The 11,833-nt window shown below is 45.6% G+C and overlaps 2 protein-coding genes across 3 annotated transcripts in view; one reads left to right on the plus strand and one right to left on the minus strand.

Annotated features, from left to right (window-relative positions):
* The window catches only part of FLT1 (fms related receptor tyrosine kinase 1), a 202,294-nt gene extending 190,897 nt beyond the window's left edge, over positions 1-11,397 (plus strand). Inside the window, exons 30-31 of one of the 2 annotated variants that reach the window (XM_084878677.1) lie at positions 1,474-1,676; positions 11,153-11,397. In XM_084878677.1, the coding sequence (XP_084734803.1) occupies positions 1,474-1,675 (202 nt within the window). In that variant the 3' untranslated portion in view covers position 1,676; positions 11,153-11,397. Of the gene's footprint in view, positions 1-1,473; positions 3,943-11,152 lie in introns of those variants that run through there. The other variant, XM_084878676.1, reaches the window with a different exon arrangement.
* Positions 1-11,833, minus strand: part of POMP (proteasome maturation protein) — a 391,736-nt gene that overhangs the window by 351,254 nt on the left and 28,649 nt on the right. The gene's annotated exons all lie outside the window — the stretch shown is intronic.

Here is an 11,833-nt window from a genome sequence, read left to right on the forward strand (position 1 = left end):
GGGTTTCCGTAACACAAGATGGCTGCATCTACAGTGGAGGTTGAGTTCCCGTAATGAGCCTTAAGGAGCAATTAGCAGGGACCTGAGACTGCGCCTCCTCACCTGGTGGGGCTTGACAGGGGCCTCAGGCCATGCCCCCAACCTTGGTGTTACGGGACCTGAGGCTGCACCCTCTGCCCAGCAGGTATAGACAGGGGATCTCAAGGTGGTTCTCCCCAACCCTGGTGCTTGGCTGGGGGACCTGAGGCTGCTCCCCCTGCCCCAGGCCAGGGGACCTCAAGCTACACTCCCTGCCCTGGGCCAGGGAACCTGAGGCTGTGGGCCAGGGAACCTGATGGTGCCCTGGAGGACCTGAGGCTGCACCCCCACCCTGCGGGGCTTGACGGGAGTGGGGCCAGCTGGGTCTGGGTCTCACATGATTTTGAGGTGGGCAGGGAGGGACTTGACTCTGGGTCCCGCAGTGCACCCCAGACTCTGATAGAAGGAAGATTTTCATATACATTTTACTAATTTTATTTCATCTCTGATACTTCTATTATAGAGAAAGGGCAAATAGCAATATTAAAATATTTCCTCTAATTCCCTTTTAATGTGCATAAATTTTGTGCACCAGGCCACTAGTTATGTATATAATTCAGAATAAGCTCATCCTCTGAAGACCTTCAGCTTAATAACATCTTTTGCCATATAAGGTGCTATTCACAGATTCCCAAGGATTTGGCATCAATATTTTGGGGAGCATTTTTTCAGCCTATCAGGGGGCTTGCAGGAGGCAGCCAATTGATGTTTCTCTCTCATCGATGTTTCTAATTCTCTCTCCCTCTCCTTTCCTCCCTATAAAAATCAATAAAAAATATTTTTAAATAAAATAAAAATAAAGAGTGGCCCAGATGGTGTCGCTCAGTGGTTGAGCATCAGCCTATGAACCAGGAAGTCATGGTTCGATTCCCAGTCAGGGCACATGCCCCGGTTGGGGTCCCGATCCCCAGGGGTGGGCTGTGCAGGAGGCACTGAATCAGTGATTCTATCTCATCATTAATGTTTCTATCTTTCTCTGCCTCTTCCTTCCTCTCTGAAATAAAAATATAGTTTAGGGTGGGGCAGGGGTGGGTTAGAAGGAGTTAGTGGGGAAGGAAAGGAGACATCTGTAAATACTTGCAACAATAAAGAGTTTTTTGTGTTTTTTTTTTAAATATATTTTATTGATTTCTTACAGAGAAGAAGGGAGATGAATAGAGAGCTAGAAACATCAATGAGAAACATTGACTAGCTGCCTCCTGCACGCCCCCTACTGAGGATGTGCCCGCAACCAATGTACATGCCCTTGACCAGAATCGAACCTGGGACCTTCCAGTCCGCAAGCTGACGCTCTATCCACTGAGCCAAACCAGTCTCGGCAATAAAGAGTTTTTAGAGTAATGTGATTTCAAGAAACTAACTTTGCATATTTGATGTTTTTCTTTTTGTCTTTAGCTTGAGAGTCACCAGTAAGAGTAAGGAGTCGGGGCTTTCTGACCTCACCAGGCCTCGGGTCTGCCACCCTGACTGTGGGCACATCAACAGAGGCAAGCGCAGATTTACCTATGACTACTCCGAGCTGGAAAAGAAGGTTTCATGCTGCTCTCCTCCCCCAGACTACAACTCGGTGGTCTTGTATTCCACCCCACCTGTCTAAGGTGTGACAGCCTGATTTCTAGAACCACATGCACACTTATACCCCCAGGAAACGAGCTTCTGCCAGTATTATACACATAGAAATGTGCTCCTCTGCCTTTCCGCAGGGGCTAGATGCTGCCTGTGGTTTCTAACAGTGCTTTTTCCTTTTGACTAACCAGACTGTAACCCCCAGATAAATAGAGTAAGAGTGACACGTGAAGGCCAAACCCTCAGTCACTGTGTTAGAGAAATTCTTTCAAGTCCAATGACTTCCTGCTCCTTGCCCCCAGGCCTCGGGCCTGGACAGTTCAGGAGACGCACTGACCATGCGGCGCAGCATGCACCAGGGACGGCTGCCCGAGCTGGCCGATGCAAGCCCAGGCTTCCAGCAAACATGCTGTAAGGAGGAAAAGGAATAAGGGAGAAATGAAGAAAAGAGAAAACAGGACAGAGCGCAAGAAGGGAGAATTTGAGCTGGACCATGTGGGAGGAGTGGGAGAGGGCTACCAACAAGGACACTGAAGAGGCTTCTGAAACCCTACCGAACCCACTCCATTCGAGAACCCAGCCAGGGAGCCAATAGAAGAGAGGGATGAGGGGACTTTTTCTGGACTCTGGGAGGCAAGAAAAGGACAAACACTTTTTGAAACAACAAAGCATATTTTAAAAAACTAGCTTCAGGACTGGTTCTCTGTCCATTCCCATATATGACACGTTTTTTATTTCTGTCACTGCGGCTGTTGCTCAGATCTGAGCCCACACTGCCGGCCCCTCTAGCAAGTACACTGAACACTTACCCTGAGCTCAGCTGGAATATTAGTTCAGGGCATGTAGCATATTGTCTGTAGTAAGCTAACTGGAACGACTGGTCTGTGAGGGTTACCTGTTGGGCTTAAAGCCCCATTTTAAAAAAACATCAGATTCTATTTTGAGTGTTAACGTATAGTCAAGACACTTAACTCAATGTTTTGCATTTCTATTTTGTACAGTTAGTTATAAAAGGAGGCTGAGGAGAATGAAAATGCCACAAAACAAGGGCAGAAGGAATAAGAAAGATGAGGCAGTGAAAGCCCTCTCTGTGCCAACCAAACCACCGCACTGCGACAGGCCTGGAGGCTATGTGAGGGGGATTCCACTCTCCAGTCTGTCTCCTGGGAAGGCGTGTTAGAGCATTAGCCAAGGTTCATTAAGCACTTTATGCTCCTTGAGAAAAAGGTGATATGTGAAGTATTTCTGGGATTGGGACCAGGACATTAATCTGCCATCAATAGGAGAAAAGCCTTTCATAGGCCATGAGGAGGATGGCGAAGGGAACAAGTGCGCAGGGTGCCCACTCCCCAGGCTGGAGGGCTGGGGTCTGCGCGGATTCCGCCTGATGCTCTGCATTTAGAATGTTTAGAGCCTGTCAGAGCTGGGAGGCAGCAGGGAAGATACGGTTCCCTTGATGCATGCAACTTACCTGTAGAACCTGGAATATAAGTAATAGCAGCATCCTGCCCATGTCAGTCTTGTCTCAAGGTTCTTTGTATGGAGAGATGGGGACTGGGCACATCCCCAGCAAGCCAGTGGCTTTGCAGGAGGGACCTCCGGCCAGAAGGGAATCAGGCCTCTCCACCAACCCGAGGCCCTGCAAAACCAGGCTGCGGGGGAAAGCTTTGTCTTCCTCTTCTTTACCGGAACAGAATCTCCAGGGACAACTGGCAATAGTGTAAACCGGGTAACCAAGAGGAAGTTAAACACAGGGAAGGTAAAAGAAGACCTCAATCCATTCTCTAGTTTTTTCAAATTAGGTAAGAACCCAGCAATTAGTGAAAATCACAGAAAACCTTAGCCATAAGCATTATGTCCTGGTTTTAATGATCTCACTCTTAATCATGGAGACCTTAATATTGGGTCGGCAACTAAGTAATTGCTGATTTTTTAAAGAAAATCAAAGAATTTTTTCATGGAACTAAATAACTTTATTCTGTAATGTATTGCCCATTTTGATCAATGACCTTTTGCCATCTTTCAGGCAGCATCATAATCCCACGTTCAAAAAACTTCTGGTTTTTATTAGCAAAAAGCTGAATCAGGTACGATTTGACATCATCATCATTATTGAAATTTTTACCATTCAAGGAGTTTTGTAAAGATCGAAACAAAAAGTAATCAGATGGTGCAAGGTCAGGACTATATGGTGGATGTGGCAAAACATCCCAAACAAGCTCCATTAATTTTTGCCGAGTGACCAAAGATGTGTGTGGCCTTGCATTGTCATGATGGAATACAACACCTTTTCGATTTGTCAATTCGGGCCGCTTTTCTTCAACTGCATTGTTTAATTTCGTTAGTTGTTCAATGTAGACATCAGAATTGATCGTTTGGTTGGGTGGTAAGAGTTCAAAGTAGACAATTCCTTTGTAATCCCACCAAACTAATAACAAAACCTTCTTTTGATGAATATCAGCTTTTGATGTTGTTTGAGTTGGTTCACCTGGCCTGCTCCAAGATCTTTTCCGCTTGATATTGTTGTAAACAACCCATTTTTCATCGCCAGTTATCAGTCGTTTTAAAAATGGATCATTTTCATTACGTTTCTTCAGCAAATCGCAGCTGCTAATGCGTTGCGTTAACTGTGATTCTTTCAGTTCGTGAGGAACCCATGTATCGAGTTTTTGAACATAGCCAAGTTGTTTTAAGTGATTTTCAATGCATGTATGTGATACATGAAGCTTCTCTGCAATCTCACGTGTTGTACTGTGACAGTCCGAATTGATTATTGCTTTGATTAGGGCGTCATCAACTTCAACTGGACGACCAGAGCGTTTTTCATCTTTGAGTGAAAAATCACCAGAACGAAATTTGGCAAACCAATTTTGACACTGCCGTTCTTTTAAGGCTTCGTCACCATAAACAGCACATAACTTTTTATGAGCTTGCGATGCATTTTCCCTTTGCGGAAATAAAAAAGCAAAATATGACGAAAATGTTCCTTTTGATTTTCCATTTTTCAACGAACGCCAAACGAAAACTACAAAACAGATCAAAAAACTTTTTTTACTGATTAACAGCTGAATAGCCAACTATCAAATAACAAAATGTGTTTTACATTTGTACTACGTCTGCAAACCTAAAAATTCAACTGAAGCCATATGTGTGAAACCCGCAATTACTTAGCTGCCGACCCAATAATAAAACCTGGAGCAACCTATTATTGATGACAATTCCTTTTCTGAAAGACTCAGGTGTGTAGCCTATGTGAGTCCATCCATCCAAAAAGGTTCCCATCTGGAGTCCCGGCACGGACAGGAAAACAGGAGCAACGTGTGGTGGGTCAGTTGCATGGTGCTTGCCACAGGCGGGTCCTTAAGATGGCACTGAAAACTGAAACACTCATTAACTGACGATATTAAGTCACTTGTCACTTATGACAGAAATGGTTGGCAGCGGCAAGGAAAGAACCAGCACCTCCTTTAGGATTTGTGAGATAACGTATGTGGAACAGCACAGGCGGGAGGGGACAAACCATATGCAAGTGTAGGTCTCATTTAAGAAATGCCGCCCACACGTTATGTGAGCCCACCCAACAGAGCTGCCCAAATCCTGGAAAATGTTACTTAGGCCTTCTAGCTGTGCCTTACTTCCCAGCCTGGAAGAATGTCAAACATGAAACATATTTGCCAGCCCCTTTGAGCTGACTAAAGGAAGAGCGTGTCTTTGACTGACAGTGGTAGTAACTATATGTATATATATATGCGTGTGTTGTGTGTTTGGTGCAGAACTATTTAAGGAAACTGGAATTTTAAAGTTACTTTTATACAAACCAAGAATGTATGCTGCAGATATAAGACATAATTTGGTCCTTTATATCTAGTCACTATGAATGTATTTTATATACTATCTTCATTTAATAAAATTAACTTCCCAAAACATCTATGTATTTTCTTCCTAATCTATACATATAAAGAGATAATATGCAAATTAGGCCAGGACTCCACAACGGGTCACAACCAGACAGGAGGAGGTTGTGTGTGCAAGTGAAGCCTGGAGCTGAAACAAAGACAGAGGCAGGGGGCCTGCCTGAGACAGCACAGTGGCTCACGTGGCCCCAGAGTGGGCTCAGCCAGGAGGGCCCAGGGACGCTGCAAGTCAGGCACAGGTCCCAGCCTTTCGCGATGCCAGTCCAGCCTGACTCCCGTTGTGGCCAGCGCTGCATGAATCAGATGCGGGTCCTGGCCTCCCCCTCCCCGGGGTGCCTCCTCGCTTGGCGGGAGCGGGCATCTCCTCGTTCGATTCCAATCATGCACTGGGCCTCTGGTTTGCTTATAAATGAGAACAGGAGTCATAGGTTTCCCCAGGGCTGGGGAACTGATGTTCTGGGAGATCTCATTAAACCAATCACTAAGAGCACAAAAGCAAGCACTGCTAGAGGTAAAGAGCTTTCTCCCAACACTACAGAATGGTTACTCTTGACAATCAGGACACTGTGAACAGTAAATAAAATCCACTAGGCAGACTGCCCAGAAAACTAAATACTAAAATGAGGGAGATCATAAGTAAAACGTGCGGGCTGCAGACAAAGTGCCCCCAGTTTAAAAAGAGACAGGCTTTTCCAAACACTAATTTTCAGCTAATAAACAATTACTATAACTAAAGAGGTGAGTGTGTATGCCTGTGCCTGAGTGTGCTTGTGTGTATTAGAGATTGTGTGCAAGAAATCATCCTATAGTAATAAAAGCCTAATATGCAAATTAACCATCACTCCAACACACAACATGGCCTCCCCCTTGTGGACACAAGATGGCCACCACAAGATGGCCAGCAGGGGAGGGCAGTTAGAGGTGACCAGGCCATCAGGGAAGGGCAGTTGTGAGGGACCAGGCCTGCAAAGGAGGGCAGTTGGGGGCAACCAGGCCAGCAGAGGAGAAAAGTTGGGAGTGACCAGGCCAGCAGGGGAGGGCAGTGGGGGGACCAGGCCTGCAGGGGAGGGCAGTTGGGGGCAATTGGGCCAGCAGGGGAGCAGTTAGGCATCGATCAGGCTGGCAGGGGAGTGGTTGGGGGGTGATAAGACTGGCAGGCAGAAGCAGTTAGGGGCAATCAGGCAGGCAGGCAAGTAAGCAGTTGGGAGCTAGCAGTCCTGGATTGGAGGGGGTGCAGGCTGGGCTGAGGGATTCTCCCCTACCCCCCATGCATGAATTTCATGCACTGGGCCTCTAGTCTATATATATAAAAGCCTAAGTATCTGTGATAACCAGATGACTGGTTGTTATGATGACATACTGACCACCACGGGGCAGACACTCAATGCAGGAGCTGACCCCTAGTGGTCAGTGCACTTCCACAGCCAACCTCCCGTGACTGACCAACCTCCAACAGTCCCTCCCCTCACCCTGGCTGGCCTGGCACAAATTGCTGGCCAACCTCCCACAGTCTCTTCTCCTTCCCACCTTCCTCACCCCAGACTGGCTGACTCTGATTGCCAGTCAGCCTGAGGGACCCCACCCATGCACGAATTCATGCACTGGGCCTCTAATACAAAATAATTAGGCGATATCCCAAGACAAGAACTTCCCTAAGAAAAGTACACTACCTCTAAATATTTTTTAATTTTATTTTATGGATTAAATCCTAGAAAGAGAAATAAACAATTCAGACAATCACTATCAACATAGAATAAGTGACCAATAACACATTGTCTTAGGAAGTGGTCATACCATCACCTTCCTAATAACATTATAAGGAACAGAGGCCTGGTGCACAAAATTCCTCTCCAATCTGGGACTGCTAGCTACTAACTGCTCGCCTGCCAGCCTGATCGCCCCCTAACCGCTCCCCTGATGGCCTGACTGACACCTAACTGCTCCCTTGCCAGCCCAATAGCCCCCAACTGCCCTCTCCTATAGGCCTGGTTGCCCCCAACTGCCCTCTCCTGCCAGCCTGATGGCCCCCAACTGCCCTCCCCTACAGGCCTGGTTGCCCCCAGCTGCCCTCCCCTGCAGGCCTGGTCACCTCCAGCTGCCCTCCCCTGCTGGTCTGATCGTCCACAACTGCCCTCCCCTACCAGCCATCTTGTGGTGGCCATCTTGTGGTGGCCATCTTGTGATGACGTCATGTGAGGGCATGATGCCACCTAGGCTTTAATTATATAGGATTAGATTGGAGGGAAAAGACCTGCTTTCTTTGGGGAAAAAAAAAAAAGGCAAGGAATAAAAAAGAGGCTAAATAACTAATCTCAGTAAATGTATGGTTAACTAAAAGGACAAGAGACATTTTTATCTTCAAAATGTTTAAATTCTTTAAAAATATTATTGGTTTTCACAATACACTCACTCATTTAGGCAAATGATTTGAAGAATGCTTGAGGAATTGGGGTCACGTCATAGTTTAGAAATTTTCTCATGACTCTGGGAACCTACAGTTCATTTGGGAATAGATTTTTTTTTTTCCCTTTCCTCCAGCAGAAGAATAGCCCAGTATGATTTATTAGAGTCCTTGGTGTTAAACATATTACCAGACTTTTGGATTTCACAGGCAAGAACATTTTTCAAATATATCCTAGATCCCATCACAAGGATGACTAGCTTTCTACTTTTTGAGCTAAAGACATTTAAGGGCAAAAAAAAGTAAAACCAACCAAAAACCAACTAGATGCTATTAATGTTTTATTTCTTGAGCTGGATACATAGGTGTGTTCACTTTGTGATAATTGCTGAGCTATATGCTTATTTGAAGATTTGTATGCAATTCAAAAATGATTATCTTAAAAATACCATTTAAAAAGAAGTAAGGGCTTACTTTCAGAGTAAAGCATATTAACGTTATATGCCAACAACTACTGTAAGTACTTTTGAGGAAAAAAACATTTAATTTTCAAAGTTATCCAATGTGATAGGCACTATTAGTAAACCCTTCATGTCAATGGGAAAATTGAAGTAATCAAAAGAGAACTTCAAAATCCCATCATCACACCTACCCTCCTCCAGCATCTGTGCTCATATGCTCTGCCTTCCCTTATGTACTCAAAACACATGCTGGGCAGTCAACCCCTCCTCTCACCTACACAGGACACTCTCTAGCAATCCACCACTGCCTTACCCCCATCCATGTCCCCTTCCACTGGATCAACTCATCTTAGGAGGAGTTACATTCTGACTTTCCCCTTCAGCTACCACCCCACTCCTTCATAGCAACATTCCTTGAAAGAGCTGGTTATATTCTTGTTTCAGATTCCTCCCCTCAAAGCACTTTAAGGCCCCTCAAGCCCAGAATTCACTGTCATACTCACTGAGACTGCCCTTAGCCAGGTTATTCGTGAACTCCATATTAAACCCAATGGCCCATTGTCAGACTGTCTTTCTTGAACCATCAACTTCACCTTTCTTCCTGAAAACATCCAAATACCTTTTTAATTTCGATACCAGGACATCACACATTTCTTCCTATCTCACTGGTCATTGATATCTCTTCTTACTGGTTTACTTTTTTATGACCCTTGAACATTGTTCCAGTTACCCCAGCACTCTGCCCCTGGGCTTTTCTTAGTCTTCACTAACTGCATCATCTCAGCCAGTCTCAGGGCTTTATGTGACATCTACATGACAATGGCTATAAGTTACATTTATGGGCCAGATCTCTGCCCTAACCTCCAAAGTCACATGCATGCAAGTGCTAAATTGACATCTTTGGATCCTGTGGCAGCATCTTCCAAAGATAGCTGCAGTGATATCTCCTGAATCCCACATGACCTTTGACAATGTGCATTTGTCACTTTTCATTAAATTCCTCTCTCAAGATTCAGAGCTGGCTCTGTGACTCATCTGCAATCAACAGAATGTGGCAGAAATGACCCTGCATAACTCGGAGGCCAGGTCAAATATAAAAAAAAAAAAAAAAATTATAGGCATTTTTCAATCTTTGTGTCTATTCATTCTCCAAGAGCCCCCACTAGAGATCCAGGCTCCATGTGTGGACAAGCCCAAGGCACATGGAGGCCATGAGCAGGTGCTTCCCCTCCAGTCCCCCACCGAGCCCAGCCTTCCCCATTCAGTTCAGGTGCTAGATCAGCTGATTTCAGCCCCCAGGAAGTTTCCCAGCTGAGGCCCAAAACATAATAAAATAGAGAAGTCATCCAGCTGTGCCCTCCCCAAATTCCTGACCCACGGAATCCCCAAGGATAATAAAATGATTGCTTTATGCCATTAAGTTTGGAGTTGCTTATAACAAACCAGGACAAATGTGTACTAAACATCTCAAACTTAATAGTCCCCAGAGCAAACTCCCAGTTATCCTTCCTCATTTCCCCATCCTCCCTGTCCACTCACCCCCAAAACTCTGTTCCTACAACAGTCTCTCTCAGTTCAGTATAATCCTCCATCCCCACTTCCTTTCTTCCTTCACACCCAATAAGTTAGGACATCCAGTGGGCTCTACCTTTAAAATATATTCAGAAGTTAGTCATTTCATCCCACCTTCACTGCTGTCACCCTGGTCCAAATCTCCATCATCTTTCACTTGAAATACAGCAATAGCTTGCTAACCAGCTGCCAAAGTAACCCCTTTAAAACGTTGTATCATGTTATTCTGCTCCAAATCCTCCTGCAGTTTCCCCTTTCACTGGGAGTAAAAGCCAAAATGGTCTTAAAAGGACCTATAAGAAACTACTATCCATGTTACCCTTCTATCTTCACTTCTGACTCACTCTTCTTCGCCCACATGGAACTTCCTGCCATTCTTCAAATACCCCAGGCACATTTCAGGACCTGGAATTCTTTCCCCTCAAATTCTGCAGAGCTGCTGGCTCCTCACTGTATAAGTTTATGCCCAAATGTGAGCCCTACACACAAACCATCCCATGTGAAATTCTATCACCACCACTATACTCCCCACAACGAGAGTAGCAAGATTTAACACAGGATGGACAGTTACATTAGAATTGCAGGTAAATATTTTTTATTGAATTCATTGGGGGTGATATTGGTTAATTACATAGGTTTCAGGTGTATATTTCTATAATGCACCATCTGTATACTATATTGTGTGTTCACTACCCCAAGTCAAGTCTCCTTCCATCACCATTTATGCCTTTAGCCTCTTCTACCTCTCCATCCCTCTTCCCTCTTGCAATCCCCATACTGCGTTATTTGAGGTGAGGTCACTTGGCTCCATTTTCTGGACAATTTCACCTGAGGTTAACACTCAGCCAGCACCCCGGGAACTATGTAAGCTGTGGGGACATTCTCTCAAAGGGCCTCTAGTTTCCTGTCATAACACGGGGCCACAATGACGTGGAAAATCTTGTCTGGGGACAGGTTCTGCTGTCTGGCAAAGTAATCCTTCACCAGAGAGCCCATGATCTGCTGGGAGACTTGGCCGTTCAGAGGTGGGGTGATGGGGTGACTCGGCACCTGCTCTGCATATCGGACCCAGCCGGGGCAGCAGAGGTCAGCCTGGGTAGCCGGGGCTCTTCCTCATGGTGCTGGCAGTACTGACGCACAAATTCCTTCTGACTCTCCAGGATGCTGAAGTCCGCAGCTATCTTCACGCCAAAGACAGTGCGCCCCAAGGCTTTTGAGAAAGCTGCAGTCTTTTTGGATGCGTCAGTGGCCCTGAGGCTAAATTTAGCAGTGAAAAAAAGGCAGAGACTAAGGACAAAGGGACACTGCCAGCACCTTGTGCTGTGAGGTATCACATCTCTTATGAAGGTTCAGAACACGGAAGAAGTCCTTGGTATTCTGTTGAGAAACTTGAACTCCTTCCTCTGCGGTACACAACTGCCACATGTCAGGCAGTCACTTGGCATCGGCCAACTTATGGAATTCTCCCTTCTCTCCATTCTTGTGAGCTGGACTCGGGACGTTGACTGCAGCATTCTCTTGGTCATCTTTTTTTTTTTTTTTTTTTTTTTTTTTTTTTGTGTGTGTGTGTGTGTGTGTGTATTTTTTCCCAAAACGTTACAAAGTTTATGTGAATATAATGTAAAGGATGCAGCTCCTTTGTGGGAACAGGGAAGGAAGGGGTGGTTAAGAAGGCACACGGAGCTGCAGCAAGCACCAGCTGTGGGGAGGGCCAGGAGGAGAGGAGGTTGGCACTGGGGCTGAGGCCCTAGAGTCGTTGCTGGGGAAGTAGGATCCCCTCTGAGTGCCAGGTTGTGAGGCTGAACTAACTGGTCAAACTGAGGCAGAGGGGAGTGACTATA

The sequence above is a fragment of the Pipistrellus hanaki genome (genome assembly GCF_964339955.1).
Source record: "Pipistrellus hanaki genome assembly, chromosome: 3".
In the NCBI taxonomy this organism is placed as follows: domain Eukaryota; kingdom Metazoa; phylum Chordata; class Mammalia; order Chiroptera; family Vespertilionidae; genus Pipistrellus; species Pipistrellus hanaki.